Here is a 24,615-nt window from a genome sequence, read left to right on the forward strand (position 1 = left end):
CCAAAAAAAAAAAAAAAGAACAGTGTGTTGTGCCACGATCTCAGGATGCTTAGGACGTCACTAGGTGATAGGAATTTTTAAGCTCCATTATGGAGCCACTTCTCTATACATACAGAAGAAAACATTGTTGTTGCTGGAATGGCTTACAAAGGTTGAAACTGGCTGCCTCTGGGGATGGAGAATAGAAATAAAGGACTGGAGGCTACTGGGTTTGTCCCCAAGGATCATAGGGAATGATAGCCTGAAGGTCCCTGACTGTACCAGGTGACAGCTCTGCACCCTGAAGATTTCTGTTCTTAAGGGGCAACCACAGAGTTCACAAGACCCCGCTGACTGCTCAGTCATGAATGATGTGGTTTCCCAGGATATGCCCATGATGCCATTGTGCCCCTGCCCAGGCAGGTCCTCCCTAGGGGAGATCATGTTCATGGCCCTGAGGTGGAACCACAAAGAGATAATCATGTAATTAGGTGATACAACATCTGGCTTTGCCTGAGATTCAGAGAGGGGATCAAGGGCAGAAGAGGGGTCAGGGAGTTATGCCAAGGATGGAGTCTTATAAGAGCCATTTATGCAGGAATAGAATCAGGATCTGGACCAGACCTCAGATAGGCACTGGAGGCTTCATGAACATGTGAAGAAGGAAGTTCACAGGACACTCACCCAGTGGTCTTCTTACATCTAGGCCAGGCCCTAGCACCACAGCATATAACTGCTACCTACCCTGAGAGTAGAGGTACCCAAGTCTGGACATCCTTCACCGCCAGCCAGGCCCTCTACCCCAAATGGAGAACACATTCTCTGCTGACAGTCTCTTATGGAAGTTTTCTCAGAAATGCAATGATATTGCAGAGGCCTTAAGAGTGACAAAGGGTCCAAAACAAGTCTGGTGGAACCTGATGGAAGGAGATAGAAATTCCCAGTTTGGTGACCTTTGAATGACAGTGGCCTCAAATTACATTGAATATTGATTTTTTTTTTTTTTTGATACTGGGGATTCAATCTACTGGAGATTAACTGCTGAGCCACGTCCCAAGCCCATTTTTATATTTTTATTTAGAGACAGGACCTTACTAAGTTGCTTAGGGTCTCCCTAAGTTGCTGAGGTTGGCCTTGGATTCATGACCCTCCTGCCTCAGCCTCCTGAGCCACCGGCATTACAGGCATGGGTCACCTTGCCCAGCTTGAAAATTGATTTTTTTAAATACTTTTTTCATTGTTTATTTCTTAAATTTATTCTTACTGGTTTTACTTGAGGCATAATTTACATATGCAGTCCACCTTTATCTATGGTTTAAGTTACCCACAATCATGGTTCAAAAATATTAAATTCCAGAAATAATGAATCTGTAAGTTTTAAATAGTGTATCATGATACAATCTCATGACATCTCACTCTGTCCTACCCAGGATGTGAATCATTCCTTTGTCCAGCATATTCCTACTGTGTATGCTGCCTACCTCTTGGTCACTTAGTAGCCTTCTCAGTTATCAGCCAGGTGGCCATGCTATGGTAGTGCTTGGGTTTAACTAACCTTAACTGTACTTAATAATGACGCACCTGGGGGAGAGCTGCCTGACTACAGATAAGATTTTCCTGGGAAGAAAAGTGCAGGTTCCCAAATAAGCTTTTGTGAAAATCAAATCCCAAGTCAATTATTTGATGTTGGGGTTCAAAATGTTTCTTCTTAGTTAAGCAGTCTAGCCACAAATCAGTTGTGGGCACATTGTATAGGTTTTTCAATCTGGTGACACTTAAATTGATTATGTTTTTGTTCTAATTGATCAGGGCCAACATACACTGGAGGTTTTGTTCATCTAACTGAAGAGACAAACCTGACTGTTCATGTTCATAGACCCAGGTCTCTTCATAAAGCTCTCTTTTTCTCTTTCCCTGAGAGCCCACCTATCTCAGTATGACTCTTTCACTATTAATAATATATTAAGTTTGCAAACAGTCTGTCTACTTTCCTCTTTAAGGAAGGAAAGAAAGTGAGAAAATTTCTGTTCAGTGCTTAGAATGTATTAGACGTGTGCTGGATTTTCTGTTTACATGCAAACAACTCATTTTAATTCAACCCTATGTGTAACCTCCACCAGCACCTTCCAAGGGCAGTATTCATGATGCCACTATCATGAATACAGGCACAGGGGCCAAAGGAAGGGTGGGGTCAGACCACCGACTCTGTCCTAGTCATATCAGATATGTCCAGCTGAAAGGCAGTACAGCTGGTGGCAAGGGAAGGGAGGTCAGGATTAGATGTGACATGGGTTGGGGGTGGGCATCCTGTGGAAGTGCCCTTTCTCGGGGCTGGCAGCAGTGTTGGCCATGGTGTGAAGGTGTGTGGCAACTCAGGAAGGCCAGACCCCATTGACCCGTGATGCTGAGGAATCTCAAATTTGGCTGCTATTTTATTTTGCTTCCCTATTTCATGGTGGGGGGGTGACTTAGCCCGAATGTGCAGACTCATGTGCCCTCACCGGCTGGCACTAGGTGTCAGGCACATTTAATAACAGCAGCACCCATTGCTAATGCTTGTTGAACTTATGTAACCATGGTAGAACAAGCATATCTCATGAAGTGACTTTACTTGTACTTTCTGGGAGCTAGGCCTTTCACTATCTCTGCCTAGCAGGCCCTATGTCCACTCTGGGCACTTCTGGATAATGAGATGTCCTAGAGTCGATTCAGTTCTCAATAAACAAGACTTGTAAATAACTCAATAAACAAGATTAGGCTGGTATTTCCACATCCATCCCAGGACTGCATGACTAGCTTTCACCTACTTCTTTGAAAGTATGCTTGTTAGTCTGGCTCCCACATCAGCATGTCACGTGTCTGTGTTTTGGTGGTGGAATTTATGTGCTGAAGTCCTATTACATCTTCCACATAGGGGCACATGTGTCATCTTTCATCCTCAGAAGACTCCCATTGACAAAGAGACCACTGCTGCCTCATTTTTCAGATGAGGAAACTGAGTTCCAGAGAGGTTATAGAACTTGCCAGCTGGGAAAAATACCCAGCCAGGAAGTGGGAGTGCTGAGATTCAAACTCCAAAGGCTCTTGACACCTCCTGCGCACTTTACAGATTTAGGAGCCCAGCCTTGATGTAGAAAGGAGGAGAGGCACTCCAGGCAGAGAAAGCCTATGTGGCAAGGCCCAGCAGCACAATCTAGGGTAATCTGTGAGCACCTGGACTGACTGCAATGCAGGAAGTCAGTAGGAGGCCATGGTTTGTGGGAGGTGGGGGAGGGGGTTGGGAGAGTGGGCCTGTCCCACAGATTGGCAGGATTTCTTTCTTTCTTTTTTTTTTTTTTTTTCAGTACTGGAAGTTGAACCCAAGATCTTGCCTATGCTAGGCAAGGACTCTATATATCCCTAGCCCTTTTTATTTTATTTTGAGACGAATTCTCACCAAGTTACCCAGGTTGGCCTTGAACTTGCAATCATCCCATCTCAGCTTCCTGAGTAGAGAGGATTACAGGCATGCACCATTACCATGCCTACCCCAGGCAGGGTTTTAAACAAGAGAGTAATATGACTGACTGGACCATTAGGCAATGATGCAGGCTGTGGTGTTGTCAGCAGTCTGCAGAGAGTAGCCCCGAGGGCAGGGAGACAGGACCTAGGTAAATGCTTATAGGATCAATGGCATCAGTGGCATTTCCCATCTGCTATCTGCAGAGAGCATGAGGGAGACAAAATAGATCTGCTAAGAGTCAGGGGCCATGGCCAGCTAGGTTCCTCTGTGTCTGGGCTCAGCACTATAGGCATCAGCTGACCACCTCCCTTTAGCCCTGCATGGTTTGTAATTCTCAGAGTGTTTTAAAAACATAGATTGAGAACATATACTCTTATCCATCCCCAGCCCCTAAATGACCAGTCTATCTGCTGCTCCCTGAGGCCCAAGTGCTAGAAGAAGGCCATTGTGTCCAGGAGAGGGACACTGCAAGCTCAAGACCCTTCCCTCCTGCCTCCTGCTTTCTTCCCAGATGCCTTGAACCAGCTGACAGGCAGAACTAGCTCCTCATGAAAGATACCCAACATCTATAACTTTAGTAGACAATCAGGGCATGGGCACTGCCAGACATTGGAATGAAGGATCTCCAGGCCAGCCTTGAGGCCCCAGACAACTGCAGCATTGGCCATTGCCTTAATATTTGAAAGTGGAAAGACCCAAACTGGATTAGGCCTGGACCAGGAGGCTGCTTTGGACTCTCCAAGTGAGGCTGCTTAGGCCCCTGCTCCAACTGCTGAAATCATCCACAGTCTCAGTGATTACTTAGCCAAGGGTGGAGAAGGTATTGATCTAAGCTAATGGCTTGTAGGCAGGCAGAAAATGAAATTTATAATTGATATTGAATTAAATCAATTCACCAATTCCAGACTTCTGGTGAATGGGCTCTTACTCTGAACAGGAGTGCAAGCAGCAAGCATTGCAGGGTCCTGGGCCAGTGGCTCCCAGACAAGGTCCAGAAGAGGATATAGAGGCTTCCGTGGGGCTTGGCCTGCAGTAGTAAGAAACAGTGCCATCACCCATTTATGCTGTGCTCCTCCATTTACAAAACACTTTCAAGCTGTCCATTCATTTTATCCTTACCACAGTATAGGAAGTCAGCAGGATTCATATTTTGCTCCCTTTTTGAAGTGGAAAGATGGGACTTCAAGAAGCACATGGATCTCAGGGCTCCCAATTCTGTGCTCCCTCCCTGTCATACATGCCCTCTCCCCTCTGCCAAGCTAGGAAATGTTACAAAACTATAGTTCCATGTTTATAGCCTTCCTGTTGGTGTGCCTCTGATTTTAGGCACAGAATTGGTGGATCTCATGCCCTTCACTTTAACATGGTGTGGAAATGGGCATTGGGCAGGAGAAATCCTAGTGGCAGATTTCTCCCACACCAAGAAGACCCATTACAAGGCTTGGGGTCTCTTGGATTGGATCTTTCCATCTTTGAGCTTGAGGGTTCTATTCCTTCTCCCATTCATTCACTCATTCACAAGCATTATCTGAGACTCTGCTACATTTTAGGAATTCAAATCTGAGGAAGGTACCCTCTCTGCCCCTAGGAAGCTCACAAATATCAGTTTGGCACAGAGAAGCCCATGTCCAATCAGAGAGATAGGCAAGGACCCCAGACAGCATAAGGAATGGAAGTCAGTCACTGCTCTGAGAACTTTCCAGAGGGGTCTTCATACCATAGGAAGCAACTGCACTGATGCTTCAAGAGTAAAGCAGGCTGGCATGCTGCGTGAGGGGGTCCAAGGAAGGAGAAGGGCAGACAGGGGCAGAAGTAGAGCATGAATGGCCCACAGGACTGCTGGTTGGCCTGGAGAGCTGCAGTGCATGGGTGACAGGGAGGTGAAGCTGAGCATCAGCTCCCAGACACCTTCCACTTTGTATTAATCTCAGGCCCATGTTGCTGACAGATAAGGATGTGGTGAACGTTGTTTCCACCCTGGCAAAGGGACATGGCCTCTTCCAAGAAGTCCTAGCAAAAGGAACCCCAGCATGGGATGATGGCCAGGATTTCAGCCTGTGTCAGAAGTCAGAGGAGCCCTCACAAGATGCTCTTCCTCAGAGGAAGGATTGTCACGAGTCTGGCAGTGACTCAGGGAATAGTTGTTTCAAAGTTAAAGTTAAGCCTGGGAACAGAGGCAGACCCTCACCCTCTCATCCTCCAAGTCTTCCTGTTTCCCTACTAGACACATCTTCTTACCCCCTAGGGTGCAGGGCATGGCTTCCTTCATTTTAGCCTCAGCCTCAGCCTTAGCTCTAGCCTCCCTGCCTCCTTAAGCAGCTCTATCCTTCCAATCTGATCTCCTTGCTGCTGCTTCCATGCATCCTTCTTCCTGTGTACATGGCAGGGTGACAGCAGGACCTGGTGTGTGGTTGTGTGCTCCTTCTTCAGCTCTGCTGCAGCGGCACCATCTCCTAGTGGCTCCTGTAGGTGAACACATAGGAGATCCCATAAACTCAAGCACTGTTTCAGCTCTCCTGCAGCTACTTCTCCATGAATGAATGCCAGATACCGTTGAAGCTGAAAGTTCATCCTGCACAGAAATGAAGAATAAGCAGCCTGGGTGTTGCCCAGCCTCCCCCAACCCCTTGCCAAAAATCAGTCTGGCTGAGCCAAGAGGCAGACCCAAGAAAGCCAAATAAATAAATAGATAGATAGATAATAACTTTAAAGAATGGGATCTTTTATATTGATTTTTAAGTCATTAAAATAATCATTATGAAAAATTTCCGAACTTTCTAGGCTACCTTACCACTATTTAAAAATTTAATATTTTCATTGTTGCGGGTAATGATAGACCATGTACCTCAAGTTCTCCAGGCACTGAAGGAAGACCCCTTAGGAGGGCCTGGTTGGTTTTCTAGACCCTTTAGTTGAGGGACCTAGGGAAGAACAGATGGCCAAAGAGAGCTGAGGAAGAATGCTAAGTAACAAGTTTAAAAAAAAAAAAAAAACTCAGTAGGGACACTCAGGAGCCATCGTGTAATAAATCATCTAATGCTCAAGCAGTATTCCCAGGACAGCATGGGACCCCGTCAGAGCCCCTCGACCTTGGCTGCAAATCGCATTAACTTTATGAAACCATGCTGTCGGGCCCCTCCAGAGTGCCCCTTCCATTACCTCACCCCTCTCTTCTCAATCAATCTTTCAGCCTCAATACTTACCCTTTAAATCAATTCAACTCTGAGATCCATCTTGCTATTTCCCCAGCCCGTTTTAAAATCCCATTGACTTTTATAAATCAATTGTGTTTCAGCTCTCCTGCAGCTACTTCTCCATGCTCGCAGGGCTGCACTTGCAAAAGCTGCAGATGGATAAACACCCCTGCAAACCTGCTTCACGGCACCCAGCCCCAGCAGGCATGGTCCAGAAGGGATATGCCCCAGCAGGTGCCAAAAGGCCGAGGCCACCTAAAGTCTATTTAAAAAATCCTGGACACAATCGAATGTGTTTGGTGGAGCCTCCAAAGTAGACCCTGAATTGAGGATTCACTTGCAGTAATGTATTCAAGAAGTGTCCGAAGGGTTCCCCAGTAGAGGGGTTAGGGAGCAGGACAGGGACAAGAGACCCAAGCCCAAGTCCAATGCAAAGGCCAATCAAAGGAGGTCTCAACCTAAACCATCCTGGTCCTTCCACTCCTGACTCTGCTTTGACCAAGGGCTGCCAGCAGAGATGACATAAATTCCTAGGCATTCCCATTCTTCCAGTGTGGACAGACTCCAGTAATCCAAGGACAGTCTTCCTAAATAGGTCAACCATCCCGAGATACCCCTGGGAGGAGGCTACAGTAAATCACAGTGAGAGGTGTGGGGCATATAACCTGAAAAGGAACCTGGAGAATTCCGGCTGCGCTCTGCCAGGATCCACTATTAGATGTGTCTTTAGAGCCATTTCTAATGTCAGTAGCAGTCGGATGTTCCTGTAACTGCAGTGTGAAGGATCAACACACATGCACCTCCCCAGGCTGGCCCAGAGAGGCTCACCTACAGAGAGGCCCATCATGCTCACTCACAGCCCCCGATCATGGTCCTGGAAGGACCACAAAAAGGCCAGGCCCAAGTTTTTCACCAGAACCTGTCTGTTCACCATGTGCTGTGTTTGAAAGTAGTCTCTCCTCCTAACCCAGGAGCTTCCTGCAGGCAGAGACTCAGAGACTGTCTTTCTTGCTCCATGTTGTGGTCCAGGGTCCCTCTAGTGCTTATCATCAATAAGGACTCATAATCACTTATCACATTAGCAATCTTTTCATGGTTATTTTAGATTTCCTTAGGGGATCCAGCTCAAAAAAAAAAACAAACCACTTTCACTTAAAATCTTTCATCATAATTTACATAATCAACACAAATTCCATCCCTTTATGAAATGCACAGTATTACAGCTCCATCCTTCCCTTCATGACCATAACTTATGTTAGAGATGGGGTATATTATTTGGCAGACCTTACTCTCATACAAATACCTGCATCTGCAGAAAATCCATTGCAATGCCTTTTGTTTAGGGTAGGTGTTTTTCTTCTACTTTACATAATTTTATATTCTGTGTGTCATTCTACAACTTGTTTTCTTCTATAATAGAATTTAAATACACCCAACCTTCCCTATTTGTAGGTTCTACATCCTCAGATTCAACAAACTGCAGATTAAAAGCATTTAAAAATAATTACATCTATATTCAACAGGTACAGACTTTTGCTCATGTTATTATTTCCTAAATGAAGCAATATAACAACTGTTTATGTAGCATTTACATTCTGTTAGGTATTACAAGCAATCTAGAGATAATTGAAATTTATGGGAAGGTGTGTGTTTTTTTACAAGGGATTTGATATTTTATATAAAGGACTTGAACATTCAGGGATTTGTGTACCTACAGGGGATCCTGGAACCCATCCAGGTATGACTGTAAATGTTAATGTAAAGCATAAAAGGGGAGATAGGAGGGTTACTTCTTTTGAGATTTGACCACCAAGGAAATGAGTCATTGGGAAAATGGCATTTGAGTGGAAAACAGCATCTCAGGCGAGGACACAGCAGACAGAGAGTTCACACTGGCCACACATAAGCCCAGGAACTGTAAAGGCCAGAGGAGGAGAGGCCAGAGGAGGGCTGAGAGGTCACAAGGCTGGATGTCCAGGACCCCAGTGGGCCACAATGATGGCTCTACTTTCACTCTGAGCCAGCTTACTGGAAATCCTGCAGGGTATTCATAAGGAACAACTTGATCTAACTCCCATCTTTAAAAACCCACTGGCTGCCCTATTGAAAAGGGACTGCAGCTGAGGATGGCAGAGTAGGGAGGCAGAAGAAGCAACTGATCAGGGGAGAAATGTTGGCAGCTGGGAACAGGGCCTGAGGATGGGGTATCCACTAACCAGAATAGGGGAGGCCATGCAAGGAGCAGGTTCTGGGGCAGGAGGAGACCAAGAGTTCAGCTTTGAACTTGTGACATCAGAGGTGGCAGGTGGACAGTGTGACACATGGTCTCAAGTTCAAGGTTGAGCTACATAGGGCCTTGCACACATCACTGATGATTAAATCCATGAGACAGTGTAGATAGATGTGGGACCAGCCCTGGGCAATTAAGAGGTTGGAAAGATGCAACAGAGCTGGGAAACTGGAAAAGGTGGGGGTGCTGGGAGAGGAAGGGCCATGTTGGAACTCAGGGTAGAAAATGGTCCCAGGACGGGGAAGAGTCAACTTGTCAAGTGCTGCAGGGCAGTGGAGGAACCAAAGGACTGACCTGTCTGTCCCTTGAATTGAATAACGTAAGGGTCACTGGGGACCATGATTACAGTAGTTTGGGTGGGCAGAGGTAAGGGAAACCTGATTAGAGGGTGTTCAAAAGAGAATAGGGCAGGAATCAGAATTGGGGAATGAAAGCACTTATTTTGAGGAGTCAGATAAAAGGGGAGTTCTCCCTATTAGCTCATGTATTTTCTTATTGTTTTCAATGTCTGTATGGTTGAATATACCGTTATTTGGCCATTTTCCTTCTGATGGGCATTTGAATCTTCTTCATTTTAGCTATCCGTGGGCATCCTTGTATGCCACTAGCCCTGCACTTGGGGTTCTCCCTGGGGTGGGAGGGTAGGGACAGGAGAGAAGCAGAACTACTGATTTGTAAAGGATATGTGATTTTTAGCTGGGGGTGGTGGCACACACCTGTAATCCCAGCCACTCAGGAGGCTGTTGCAGGAGGATCAAAAGTTCCAGGCCAGCCCCAGCAAGGCTCTCAGCAACTTAGCGAGACCCTGTCTCAAAATAAAAAATAAAAAGGGTTGAGGATGTAGCTCAGTGGTAGAGCACCCCTGGGTTCAATCCCCAATGGGGGGTAGGGTGGGGGGGAAACAAAGATGTGTGATTTTAATCCTAAGTACAGCTCCAGTGTCCTCTATCTAGTGACTTGCAATGTCTCACAGCCTCACCAATACATGATATTGTCAAACTTTCCAAACTTTACCTGTAAAGGATACGCAGTGTTGCATCTTACAATGCCTGTAATTTGCATTTTCCTGCTGATTGTTGGAGCTCAGCATCCCTGTACATCTGTTGGTCATTTGTAGGTTCTCTTCTGTTCAGCACCTATTCACTTCTTTAATTTCTTCAACTCTGAGAAATGCAAAATTCCCTACCTCCTTGCTGGGGATAAGGCCTGTATCTGTGATTCATCTGCTGGCCATGCACCCCCTGCTGCATTACCAACACCTGGACATGCACAGCTCTGTGCCCTCCTCTGAGGAGACACAAAACTTCAGTACTTGAATTGTTTGTCTGAACCAGGGTCTTGACATCTTGAGTTTGAGTTGACCTGTGTTTTCATTCTGGGCATCCCTGGCTAAGGAAAGATGCCCATCTTGCTGGAGTCTGCTCAGAGCACTGAGGGGTGGTCCAGGATCCCTTCTGCTTTGGAAGAATTACAGTGTTCCTAGTGACCAGGAACAGTCCGAGTTTGGCCACATTAGAGCAATGTTGTGTGATGCTGAAAAAGATGCTTTTCTCCTTCAAGTCTCAATTCTAAAATCTGCGAAATCAGAGTTATTCTGGGGGATAAAGAAATGACTCATGACTTCTGCCTGTCCCCAGCTCTGGTAGTCACAGCCACTTGTGCACATCCATTCTTTCTGTTACTCACTCCCCCGATCCCAGTCTTGCCTGCATTTTCCCATCTCAACCATACCCCTCCCTCTACCTCCAGCTGTCCCAGGAAGGCCAGGCCAGAGCTAACACAATGGGAACCAACTCTACCAGTACTCACAGCCCCGTGTCCTTTCTCATCAGGCCCATGGCAGTGTCTGGAGTCACCAGCATAGTCTGGGCCAGGACACCCTGGCCCAGATCCTGGTTAAGACAGCAGCCTGGTACAGGTATAGTCAGGACTGAGTACAAGGAGAACCTTGGTGCACAGGGAGGGTTGCAGCTGGCCAGGTGCCCCAGCATAGTACAGTACCTTACCCACAGCCATCTGTGCCTCCCTGCTTTCTGTCACACACAGGATGGCTTTTTGCTGTCCCAGGCAAGCTCCCCCACCCCCCACCACCAACACACGTGTAAACAGTGCCTGACCTCAGGCTCCGCCTCCTGGCCCTTGCCAGAATGCTCCCTGTGGGAAGTGCTTCCTCTCTGACTTCTCTCCCCACCCACCTCACACACACACACAGCCTCAACCTTCACCAGTCAAAATATGTTTGAACACACGCAGGTCCTTTCCCTTCAGATGCCTTCCTCCCCCTTTCCCCTCCTTGCAAGGAACATTCTAGAAAGAATTTTCCATGTTTTTTTGCTGCACTCACTCTCCCAGAGCACTCTCCTGGACGGTCTGTAAGACAGCTCTTGCTGCACTTCTCTGCCTGAGAAGCCAGGCCAGAATTCTCTCTCTTCCTCTTATAAGCTGTAGCCTTTTCTTCCAGCCCTCTCTGGATTTTCCACTCCATTCTTTCCCTGGTGGTTCTCCTGTCTCTCTGGCTGCCTCTGCCAGTGTCTCTCAAAAGCTTCTCTGCCCCTTCCTGTCCTCACTTCTCCTAGTTCTCAGAATTCTCCCCTCAGGCCCCTGTTTCTTACTCCCTCCACAGGCTTCCTGGGAGATGTTATGCAGGCTCTAGACTCGGGAAGAGTTAAGTAGCGCACCCTGAAGTTAGGCAGGCTCTGATTCCTAAACAGACCCCGTGCCAGTGGCCTCAGGCAACTGTCTCAGCTCTCACATCTACAGACTGGAAGTCATAGCATTTGCTGTCAGGAATAAATAAAATTATTTCATTTAGGCTTGTGCATGACATGGAGTGTCTAAGTTCACAATGAACAATAACTATAATACTATCATAATAATTATCATTCAACACTTACGGAGCACCTCCCTCCTACCAAAGGCCTTTCCAATAGAGGTTGTCTGATGTGACCCAAGCCCAGCACATGATTATATCAGCATCACCCAGGTTGCTTCAAAATTCAGGTATGAAGATGTGCATATAATACACAGACACCTTGGCAGCTACTAACTTGGACAGGTGGTCCAGGTGGAGGTGTGTGGGTACATTAGATGATGTGCTGTGAACTTACAGTGACTGCCAGGCTGGGCCAGGGGTGGAGTTTCTCTATGCATAATAAATAAATACAACTAGTTTTGGAGGAAGCAGTCAGATTATTAGACCCATTTTTAGAAATTGTGGCACTTTCATGAAGGGGTTAAGTGTGTAAGCCTGAAGTTAGGCAAACTGAGATTCCTAAACAGTCTGCCTCCTGTCACCTGGGGCCTTGACAAACCATCTCAGCCTCTGCAAACATTGGCTCACATATTTGTGAACAGAAGAATTACCACTTGTTTTCAGATTAAATGAAATGATTCATGCAGAGCATTTCCTTGGCAGCTCCATAGCTCTTTAGGAGACTTCTGTGGAAGCTAAGAGGTAAGAGTCAGGAAGTAGTCCAGGCAAGAGATGGTTATATTTGAATTGATTCAGTAAAAGGAAGTGAAAAGAAAGGAGAGTGAGAAAGAGTCTTCAGATTTGGAAACTAATGAAGTCAGGAGTCAAAGGGGAGGGATTTGCAGGAACAAACTCTGAGTTGTCCAGACTATTTGGGTTGAGGAAGGAGAGGTAGTTGCGTGTCTCCCCCCATCAATACATGCTTGTCAGCAAGAGGAGGTGACAGTGTCTACCTAACACACAAACTGTGCCAAGGGATAGCAAATGCCATGCTCATGCCTTCCTCCCTAAAAACCAGAGTCCGATCTGCCCTGAGGTAGGCCCACATTCTGGTCATCCCTCAAGAATTCCATGGGTTCCCCACCTCCAGATGACTCTGCAGAGATTTGTGCCTTCTTTTCAGTGTCTGTACCCTTTGCCTGTCTCACATGACCTTGGACCTTTCATTCCTGCATGGTTGTGACTTATTTCCCCTGTCAGACTAGGGGATCCTCAAGGAAACATAAACTTAAAATTCTACACTGCATCTGGCAGACATCTACCAGTGTGGAAATGAATGAATGAATGTTGTGCTTATGAGCCTTGGCTTGGAGGAGGGCCAAGGGCACCCCTCTCCTCCCTGGGACAAAAGCTTGCCCTGGGCCTGCTCCCCAGATTTCTCCTCAACTCTAATTAGTACTGGAGACTTAGCATGTCAAAGCCATTTGACTTAAGCCTGGTTTAAATATTTACAGAACTAAATAAATTGATTAAAGGAAGTGCTGAGGACAGGAACAATGGTTATTAATAAATCATAACAATGATTATTTTCCTTTTGAGAAGTTCAGTCAGCCTGATAAGTAATATCCATGTGATTGATCACCTGGGGAGAACCCTGCACTGGTCTGGCCTCCCATGTGGAAACAAGAGCCTCCCTGGCAAACTGTGAGGCACGGGAGCTGGCTTCTCTTCTCCTCCTGGAAGGCCAGGGAAGAGCAGAGCACGTGGTTTGGGTGCCACTGGCAGGACGCTCAGGGCTGCCCACATGTGCTGAAATAGAGAGTGCACAGCTGCTGACATGGAGCCCAGCTACATAACCTCACCTTGTTCCTTTGCCCCAGTTAACCGGCTCCCTGATGCCTTCTCTCTCCTTCCTGTAATTCTCAGGAGGGCTGGTGCCCAGGGTTTGGGAATCAGAGCATAGAACACCTCCTTCTGTTCTTTGTCTTGTCACATGAAGTCTCCTGCAGGCCAGTCATGTCATCGACCATGCAGTCATTCTTGCATAAGTTGCTGGGCTCCTGCTCTCTGCCAGGCTCAGTGTCCATGGTTCTATGTCCAGAAAGTTCAGCCTTCCTGGGACAAACAGAGAGTACTTCTGTCAACCTGACCCAGGGCTCGGGTGGAAGTCTCAGTGGCACTCAGGAGAGTCCTGCTGCACTGATGAGTCCTGGAGAGTTTGTTGAGTTTCTGCTGTGCACCTGCCCTGTGCAGGATGCTCTGGTGATATGAGAGGAAGAGCAGGTGCATTTCTGGTGGAATGTGCCAGCTTTGGGCCCTGTTATTTAAAAAAAAGATAGAACGAGGAAAGTGGCCCTAGAATGTTTCATGGTTCATTCCCCACTAAAGACTCCAGAGGGGCTGTTCAGACATCTGTGGAGGAACAGAAGGGTCTAAGTAGACCCTACCAGTTCCCCAAGAAAAGGAAAAAGAATTCAAGAATAGACAGTAGAGGCCTGAGCCGACTCCACTCACCAGAAAATCCTCACTCACAGAGGGCACTGCTGCCTACCAGGTCTCAATTTAGAAATCTCATGCAATTAAAAAGATAAAGGCCCAAGCACTGGTGACTATCAATTCTTAACCCACTAAAAGAATTTGAGACATGAGAAAATTGAGACCCAGACAAGCATACTCAGTTACTCTAGGGACATACCTGTCTTTCCCCCTCAATGTTCTGCCAGCTTGCACCAGAATACTGGGGTCATGATAACCCTCTTCTCCTCATGGGCATCATCTCCATGGCCCCTGGGCTTAAGAGTCCCCAGCTCTGAAAGGGGATCAGCAAGTGTCTGTTGGGTACAGCCTGCTTCTACTCCTTGCCGGAGGGAGACAGGATATAAGATCAGATGAGAGGGCAGCCCTGGGAGCAGAAAGGCCCCTCCTGAGGCCTGATGTTATTGGGTCTCACAATCCCTACCTGCCTCATCTGTGCTCCAGCCCAGCCTCACCCAGGCCGAGTGTTTCTTCCAATTCTGGGTCCTCCTTGGCAAGGATGCTGAGCTTGCAGGGCAGAGATGCTGGGCAAGATGCTATGATACTTGGAAATGAAAGGGCAGCCTTTCCAGGACTGTAAGAAGATTCATCTTTTCACCCAGCTTAAGGAAACAAATCCTTCATGGAGATGTCCACCTCACGATTTCCATTATCATAACCATCATCACTACAGTAACTAGTCACTGGGTCCCTCAGACATGCCAAGCACTCTGCCAGGTGGGCTGTCTCCCCTCCTCCAACTTGCCCTGCTGGGTGAGGGACTGTCATCATAAATGGGCCCAATTTGCTGATCTGCAGACCAAAACACAGAGTTCACAGAGCTGGCAGTGATCCAAACACAAGCCTTTGTCCAAAGCCTGTATTTCTTCAACTGGGCCCCTTTGTTCCTTTAATTAAATAATTAACAGAAAGAATGTGAATGCTCAGCAATGTTGGAATCTTTTGGTAACATATGGTGGGGCATCAGATTGCATACAGGGAGCGTAAACAGCTATTAGGACTCAGGAGGGTGTGCATGATAATTCTGCCCCAAGAACATGGGGACCAGGCCCAGCAGCAAGGTTGGGAACAAAAATGCAGATCAGTCTGAAATGCAAGAACGTGTGAAGCTCAACCCTGGTCAGGGTACTGCTGGGCTTCAGAGGTGAGACTGAGTTCCTGGAAGGAGCAACCTCCACTGGACTCCTCTGGAGTCCCTCCCTTTAGTCTCTGGAAAAACTCTACTCCCCTAAAGGATTGCCAGTCCCCTTCAGTGTGCAAGGATACCCGTGGAGCTGGCATAGCTACTTGGATACCAGAAACAAGAGGTGATCCTGATGCTGAACCCTTCCAGAGCCAAGGTTTATGGGATGGTCTCTTCATTTTGTTGTTGTTGTTCATGCAAATGTGCTAGATTCAAGATAGTATTCCCCGCTATAAGATTGCAGGCGAAACTGGGAACCACCAGGCTATATGCTATAAGGCAAGAGCTGGCTGTCATGTTATGTTTAATACCATTGAGATTCAGATCATTAAGGCTAACTCTAAGTATCCTGTGTTTAACTACCATGACTCATGTCCATCCCTTGGCCCCACAGTGATGAGGACCATACATACAGAATTGGATAAGATCCTATTTCCTGTTTGCCCACCCCTCAAGGCTGAAGGGGCAGAAAGGCAACCATATAGATGAGTCCCAGCCACAGGCTAGATATGTCCTGTAAAGGAGGGAATGTCTGCCTGGAAAAGATTCATGAGGAAGATTCCACAGTAGAGGTGTCATCTGAGTTGGATTTTGAAGGCTGAGTATGAGCTCACCATGCAGCCAAACCTAGGGATTTAATGGGGGAGGATGGCAGAAAAATCTAGGCTAGTGAGACAGGGTGGGCGGAAGGTAGGCTAGGCTTAGGGAACTGTGGTCACTAGTATAACAGGAGGAACTTATATACACATGCACATGTGTATACACACACACATACACACATGCACATGTGTATACACACACAAAAAAAAATCGTAGGCACAGTGCAAAAACTGTGGGTTGCAGGGACCATGTGTTCCTATCAGAAGTTGGGATCCGTGAACTACGAATTGCAGTTATGATTACATTTGGACTCAGAATTGTTCCTCCAAAGTCCAGCATGTTCTCTCCTAGTAAATACTGCAATAATATGCTTGATTCTGGCCAAGGAGAGAAATGTTTCCCCCAAAGACCAAGGAGAGAGGAGGGGAAGTATACAAACAGAGAGATGGGAATGGAGGAGACAAGAATCTGAATTCATCACTGCCATGGGCAGTACCAGCCCTGCAGAGTGCTGGTCAGCGATGTCAGCTGGGGAAAAGAGGGTTTGCAGGCACCCAGAAAGCTGCGACATAGTAGTTATTGCCCCCCTTGTTCTGTCAAGGAGCCACCATCAAAATCACAACAAATTGCTGAAAGAGAGGTCCCACCATCCAGGCCCTGCACAATGGTTCCAGGGAAGCAGCAGAGTGGCTTTGGAGAATCTGGGCAGTGGTGCTCAAGCCTGATGTCTCCAGAAGAGGGGGCTTCAAACAGACACTGGGGTAGGGTCTGGATGGAGCCAGTTCCCACTGCCCCTGAGTAACAGAAACCTGGCTAGAATGTAATCTCCAGGAGAAACCAGATTTTTATCTCTTTTTTAAATTTCACTACTTTATCCTCATAACTAGAACAGATCTTGGCACAGAGTCTGCACTTAATAAATAGTGACTGAATGAAAAGAAATGAGTCATGGAATGAATAGATGAGTGGACAGTTACATGTATACATTGATGGATGGATGCGTGGATACATGGATGGAGGTTTGGATGAAGAAACCTGGAGAAATGGAGAATCTAGATTTCCAGGAACAGAGCAGAAATGAATCAGGCAGGCAGACTATCCCACCTATCCCAGGTGGATAACCTTGGGCGGCGGCTGCTGCTGCTGAAGTCTTCCAGCCTATGTATGCCCTTGGAACCCAACAGGGAATTGGGCCTGCAATGCTCATATCCTACTGTCCTGGGCTTTCAAGCCTTGGTCCAAGATCAGCTGGGATACCAGAATGTGCTGAGTACTGGCCAGAGGCACACCAGTCTCTGTACTCACTATGTGTGTTCTTGACTTCCAGCCCGCTCCAAGAGCCTGGTGATGGGGGAGCAGAGCCGCAGCCCAGGGCGGCCACCAGGACCCTGCAGGTTGGGCCCTGTGCTGAAGGCAGGCTGGCTGAGGAAGCAGAGGAGCATCATGAAGAACTGGCAACAGCGCTGGTTTGTGTTGCGTGGGAATCAGCTTTTCTATTACAAAGACAAAGATGAGACCAAGCCCCAGGTGAGAAGTCATGTCCTATTTTCCATGGGTAGCACGCTGGGGCTCAGAGGGACAGTAAACTCTGCCCAGGAGAGGGAAAAGGCAGGGAACTTTTCAGGCTTCCAGCCCTCAGCACCCAAGTTTTATTCTTACCCTCCGTGTTCCTGGCTTAATGAAATGCACCCACAGCTTTGATAATGAAAATGCTTCCACATGATGTTGACAGAGAGCATCCCTGTCCAGCTTAAGAAAATGACTCTTCCTGTGTTCATCCCCTTAGTGCTTCCAAGGATGCACATGCATATATTTTGTTACTCCTACCGTCCAGGGAATGGGTACAGTCAACCTAGCTCCAAACTAGAACTTGGCTCACGTGAAGCCATGTGTCTGCTGTCTCTGTCTTATGTCAGCCATCTTTTTCTCACCAGCTCTGTAAGACCCACCTCAGGTGCTTAAAGTGTTGACTTTTCCACCCAAATTGTGATAAATTCACCCATTCAGAGCAATTAGTAGCTTCAGTACCACACATGGCCTTATCACAGGTGGACCTTGCAAACATTGTGATGAAATGCTCTGTCACCAAGGCATTGGCTTGCAGGATGCGGCATCTAATCTTTGTGGTAGGCACAGCTAGTTCTTTGTATCCATGGGATCTGCATCCATGGATTCAACCACTGTGGATCAAAAATATTCAGAAAAAAAATTGCATATACAATGTTTTTGCCATCATTCTGAAAACAAGACTATATAACTATGTATATAGCATTACTCTGTACCATATTAAAAGTAATCAGAGAATGATTTAAACTATATGGGATGATGTGCTTAGGTTACATGATATTATTATCATTTTATATAAGATATTTTATCATCTGTGGACTTTAGTATTTAGTGGTAAGGGAGTGTGGACATCCTGGATCCAATTCCCTATAGATATCAAGGGATGGTTTCTGTAACTCTTGGGAAAAAATGGGGAAGAGATATTAAAGGACTTTGCCCAAATGATGCTCCTCATCAGGGATCCAAATCAGAAAAGGCCATCAGATCCCCTTGTTCAAAATCAGACGTCATGGAGCCTTGGTGGACAGGAGCCCTGTGTACATCTAAGCAGTTCCCATGGTCTATGGGTGTGGGCCAAGAGGGTTTTCTGTGATAGGCAAGGTGTGAGGAGATACCTGGGCACAGCGTGAGATAATGTCAAGTTCACAGTGAGAAATGACTCTTTCACATTTTTCACACTTCTTTCAATTTGGGGGTATGTCATAGATGAAGTGTCAATTAGGTGTGAGCATATTTTTACCACTTCTCCAAGGCTTGATGCCCTTCTTTTAAAAGGAATATGGGGGCTGGGTTGAGAGGGAGCAGGCCTCATCTCACAATCTTCAGTGTCAGCAGGAATCAGCTGCAAGTTAATGACTTTCTTCCTTCACTGTATTTATTCTAATGGTTACCTTTGATTATGGGAAGAAATTCTAGTTTCTATTTATAGTGATCTCAAGTTTGCCTTTCCAAAACACATCTACATTAAAAACAAAAAGTGCTGCATAGCAAAGTGAATGAACTTAATGCCACCAAACTAAACTTAAAAATGGTTAGTTTAGGGTCTGAGGGTATAGCTCAAGAGAATAGCACTTGCCTTGCATACTCAAGGCCCTGGGTTATCCCCAGCACAACCAAGGGGGGAAAAAAGTTTAGCATGGTAAACTTTATGTGATTGCAGATTTTACCACAATAAGAATAAATTAAAAATGAAACTTCATAAGGAAAACCTTCATGTAAATAACACCACAAATGAAAAATGAGTAAGACAAAATTCATGAGAGTAAGCATAAACTAAAATTAGGAATAAAGTTAAGGGGATCTAAACAGGATTAAGAAACCCTGGTCTTGCCAGCCTCCTTGATTTTAAAAGAGAGGAAAAACAACACCCAGAGAAGTTTAGTGGGGCAGATAGGAACTCTGAAGTCAGATCAATCTAAATTAATTAGTTCTGAAGTAGATACAGCATGCTAGCTCGGGACAGTGGCTTTTTTTTTTTTTTTTTTTTTTTAACTTTTGGTTTTACTTGTAAATAAGACAACATTATATACAGACACTATTTGTAAATAAGACAACAGAGATGTGCTAGGAATTAAATTGCATAACATATACATAACCAAGGGAAAATTCCAGCACAATGGATAATTAAATCTGAGCTCACGTGCCCTCCGGTACCCCACTTCCCAGGCAGGGCACAGTGCCTCTGATTATACACCACCATGTCCTTCTAGCTGCGTTAGCCCTTCAATGGTGCCTTGGCTTTCCTGGATGACCTGGTGATGACTGGTCACTCCTCATAACTGATCAAAATTGCTAAGATCCCAATTTTTCAGAGCATGTGTGGGGCTCCTAGGGTCATCCCCTCCCACTGTCATCAACAGCACTGTCTCCTGGGAGCACTGCATTGTGATGTTGAGTTAATCAAGGTGCTGATGACCCTGAGGTCATCCAGGCCACACACGGAAGGAGACTCCATTGCCACAGGCTTCCCAACACATTCTTCATGGCCTGAGCCTGAGGTGGCCCAGCATGCCTTCCCCATCAGCTGGCTCCATCAGGCACTGCCATCTTCCAGAATTCTCCACCTGGACATTCTTCTTCCTCACTTTCCACCTTTTCCAAACCTTAATGGCTTCTGTTGAAAGCAGTTAATAAAATGGAGGCACCGATATCCCCAGTCACTGGCCTGGATGTAAAAGCAGCCAGCCCATGAGCCCAACCCAGGATGAATCAGGGCATTCACCTCCAGGGAGCATGTTATATCTGTGAAAGGAGTCAGCGTCTCCTAATGGATACCAGTGTCATCCCAGGGCTCTTGTGGCCTCTCTGGGTCTGGCTGGCACTCCCAGAGCTTCATGGGACCTTATAACTCCCTAACTTCCCCTCCCCATCAAAGCCTGATTCCTACAACTGTGCCCCACTGCACAGATTCCCAGTCTCGAGGCAACTATTGGTCACTTTTGACTCATTTAGCTTACACAGTATGATCTCAAACTGCTGGCACAATAAGCCCACAAATTTCTATTTAATTGCATGAACTTACATGTAATAGACTAATTCTCAATATCTGGTTCCTGGAAAAAATATGCCCTGTTCACTGTTCCCACTGACAGCGAGCCTTAGCAGTCAGCACCTACTGTCAGACAGCCTGTACCAGCTGATGTAACTGCCAGGAAGAGGGATGTCCAGCCACCTTTGATGCTACCCAGAGCTCAAAAGTCATGATAAGCATCACTCTCAGCCCACATCCCAAGATCTGTCTTCAAACATTTATCTCTTCCCTTTTCTCAGGAGCCAGAGGGTCAGGGAGCATAGAGATGGAAAAGTAGATTACTTGAACTCAGATGGAAAGATTAGGCATAGGGACTTTGCAGCAGAGTCTGAAAGCATACTCTCATCCCTTAGCTTATTCTGGAACATGTCCCTAAGTATTCCCAGCAGATAGACCCTGCAGTTTCACAAATGAAGTATTCTAGGATTTTTCACCTTAGTGGATTCTGCTCAAAATATTTTCTTAAGCCATGGAAATTCCCACCATATACTTGGTTGATTGACCTGGTTCATTTTTACTGTCTGAGGACTCACTTTAGTTTTATCAATCTTCACTTGTGGGTTTCTTGGCTTTGAGTAGAAATGAATTGGAATTTTTAGAAATAGAAAGTAAAAATTCCAAAATATAAGACAGAGAAAAAAAAAAAGGGCTGGGGATGTGGCTCAAGTGGTAATGTACTCGCCTGGCATGTGCAGGGCGCTGGGTTCGATCCTCAGCACCACATAAAATAAAATAAAGATGTTGTGTCCACCGAAAACTGAAAAATAAAAAATATTTTTTAAAAAGAAAAAAATGAATTAAATGTGATCAAGGTTCACAGAGCTGGGCTTTTCATGAAACTGAGGAATAATAAATGCCCCCACTTCAAACCCCAATTTTTGCAAGCATGCCAGAAAAATTTCAGACATGTCACTCAGAGTAACCGGCTTAAGTTTATTGGAAAGTATGGAAAGAGAGGAAAGGGGACACTATCAAGGAGACAGTGAGTCATCTCAGAGAGGAAAGAATTGGCATGCTTCTCCTGCCCTCCAGTTTTATTGGAGGTCCCAGGGAAGTTTCCAAAGAGTCCTACCTATGTCCACCTCTTGACTTTTGATGGACAGCAGGATGACATCAGACTTTCAAGTTCCTACTGCCATGACAACTCTAAGTCACTTTGGCCCACACTAACTGGTTCTAATTGGAACCTGTTCTTTCAGATTTTATGATAGGGGAAATTATCCTTATCTCCCAAAATTCTGGGATCTGGTCTGTGTAAGGATCACAAAATTCCACTCATTCAGAGTAACTTGTGTTCTTCTTATTGGTATTTCAGGGCTGCATTTCTCTTGCAGATAACAGGTAGTTTGCTGAGAAATGTAACATTCTATGGACTTAAGCCAGGCAGGGATGCAGGTAAATAATTAATCCTTAGAAAGCAAAGCTAATACAATAATGAAGAGCAGATATCAAGAAAATAGAAAAGGGGGAAAAAAGGTGAAAGCACATAGGGCTGGGTTGTGGCTCAGTGGTAGAGTGCTTGCCTAGCATGTGTGAGGCATTGGGTTTGATCCTCTGCACCACATAAATAAATAAATAAATAAATGTATTGTGTCCATCTAAAATTAAAAATATTTTTAAAAATGTGAAAGCATGTGGGGGTCAGCACAGTGGGCCCATTTTATAGAATTATTCCCTCTACTTCATGTTCCCACCACTCACATTGGTGTGTTTCTGATCAAACCCAACAAATGGGAGAGAAAAGGAAAGAGAGAGAGAGAGAGAGAGAGAGAGAGAGAGAGAGAGAGAGAGAGAGATAAATAGAAAACAAAAAATAAATAANTTTTTTTTTTTTTTTTTTTTTTTTGCTTATTTGTTTCTGTTCTTTGTGGTGCCAGGGTTTCATACATGCTAAGCAAGCACTCTACCACTGAGCTGTGTGCATCCCCAGCTCTCTCTCTTGGGTGTACACTTCTCTGTGTGTGTGTGTGTGTGTGTGTGTCTCCCTTTCCAAAGCAAATGCCTTCTTTCAAAAAATGAAATTATAGAGACACAGTGACAATTGCACAAAAGGAAAAAAAAAAAAGAAAAAGAAATTGTTAACAAATGATGCCCAGGGAGTGTGTGCATGAGAAAGACGGCAAGATCTAAACACATGGGAACCAAACACACACACTGCATAATTCTTTCCTAGTTAATGAGAAAATCAAACCTCAAATTCAAACTTCCAGTTAAGTATAACAGTTTTTATAGTGATGGTTATAAGGAAAGGAATGAGGAAAAATAGGAAAAACAAAGTAAGGAGAGAGAGAAAGAGTGAATAAGAGCATTTGGCTGTTAATGGGGGAAAAAAAGGAGAGAAAGAGAAACAAAAAAAATAAAATAAGCAAATAAAAAATCCTAATTCTCCAAAGAGAAGGCAAGGAAAAATAACTATCTTTTTAAAATGCTAAAAATGAGGGAGAATAAATGAATATGTGTATGTATGTACATCCATGGAACAACTGTGACAACAAGAACACCAATCAATCAATCAATATCACCTTGGCCTCTTCCACATGCCCAAGCTTCACGGAACAGCATGAAAGAGATGTTTTTGGAGGTGTGACACACCTAGACAGAAAAACAGGAGGAGGGAGGGTCCTCTGAATGCTGGGAAGCAGATGGGCAAGAGGCAGCTGGTTAGCAACCTAAGAGAGCTGAGCTCCAGGCCAGCACTGGAGGAGAGAGCACAGCAGCTGTTTGCTCTGCAGAGGGGAGCTGCCCAAAGACCCAGGAATTGGCAGGACCAAGATCTCTGGAAATAAGAGCCAAAGAGGAGCAAAGAAAAGAACGTCGGTTGAAAGTAAAGTTTAAAAAGCAATTAGAGCTCAGATATTCTGAACACCTAATGCCAAGAGGCGACTGCCATCCCCCACAGAGGCATAAGAATGGAGTTTCAGTTCTGAGAGGGATAAGAAAAGTTTTTCAGACTAAGGACACTGGGCCAATTCCTAATGCAAGTCTCATACTAAAAAACAGGAGGATTGGGTAAAAGTTGGAAGTGCAGACCAGTTGCTAAGCCCCCAGTAGTCACCCCACATTTGACTCCCAGACTCCAGCAGATGGGAATTAGCCTGCAGGAAGGAAATTAGAATTTTTAAGGGTGGCTCAATGAAATGACCCAGGAAGACCCCCTCCATATTCCCACCATGGAAACAGTTCCCCTCCCCCTCCTCCTACACTCTATAGTCAGTTTCTTGGGGAATTGAAGGCCTGGGCCATCAGACATTTAAGGAAAGAATCTCATATGAAAGACAGAGGTAAAAACAGGAAGAAGAACAAAAGCAAGTTGGAGTCAATAGAAACTATGCAGGGGGATAAAATATTTATTTAAAATTGTGTTTAACATCATTAGAGATAATAAAAATGGTGCCAGACAACAAACAATCCCCCTAGAAATGAGGAATGAGATTTCAGTCATGAAAAAATAAAATATTGGAAAAAATGTGACACTCTCTAGAAGAAGAGAAAATGAACAGAGGGGAAAGTAGGACAGACAACCCAGTGTTTGAATAGAAGGGAGTTCTAGAAAGGGAGAGGAGAGAAATGAAGGGAAAGAGAAATGCTGCAAATAAATTTCCCAGCGTGGGCGTAGAAACACTGAGTGCCAACTGATAAAACCAAAATTACGGAGGAGGTTCAGGAAGGCAGGTGGGTGGGGTGTGGGGAGTCGAGGGACAGATAGAAAGCATGCTTTCCTGCTTCCATACTGGCAATTTCAAAGATAATACCTAAAACTTTGAATCAAGAACTAACAACGATATTACCTAGAAGTAAATCTCAAAAAAGAAAGAAAGAAAAAGAATTTTTTTTTAAATCCCTGAAAGTTGAAAGTGGTTGCATATTCAAGCAATGGTGGAAGAGAAAGAAATTGCTGTCTGAAAACAAACAATGAAGATCGATTTGATTCCTTAAATTATGTCTCATTATAACTTTAATTTTAAAAAGAATAAGTAAAATAAAACCTAAATAATTTATTTTGAGGATTTTGAAGTTACAAAAAAAAAAAAAAAAAAAAGACA

The 24,615-nt window shown here is 45.3% G+C and overlaps 1 protein-coding gene across 7 annotated transcripts in view; it reads left to right on the forward strand.

Moving 5' to 3' along the window:
- Arhgap22 (Rho GTPase activating protein 22) overlaps positions 1-24,615 on the forward strand; it is a 191,356-nt gene that overhangs the window by 45,136 nt on the left and 121,605 nt on the right. For all 7 annotated transcript variants that reach the window (XM_048807506.1, XM_048807515.1, XM_048807505.1 and 4 more), the window contains one exon: positions 17,303-17,502. In XM_048807506.1, coding sequence (XP_048663463.1) covers positions 17,303-17,502 — 200 coding nt within the window. The remainder of the gene's footprint in view (positions 1-17,302; positions 17,503-24,615) is intronic.

Source organism: Marmota marmota, unplaced genomic scaffold (genome assembly GCF_001458135.2).
Source record: "Marmota marmota marmota unplaced genomic scaffold, marMar, whole genome shotgun sequence".
NCBI lineage: Eukaryota > Metazoa > Chordata > Mammalia > Rodentia > Sciuridae > Marmota > Marmota marmota.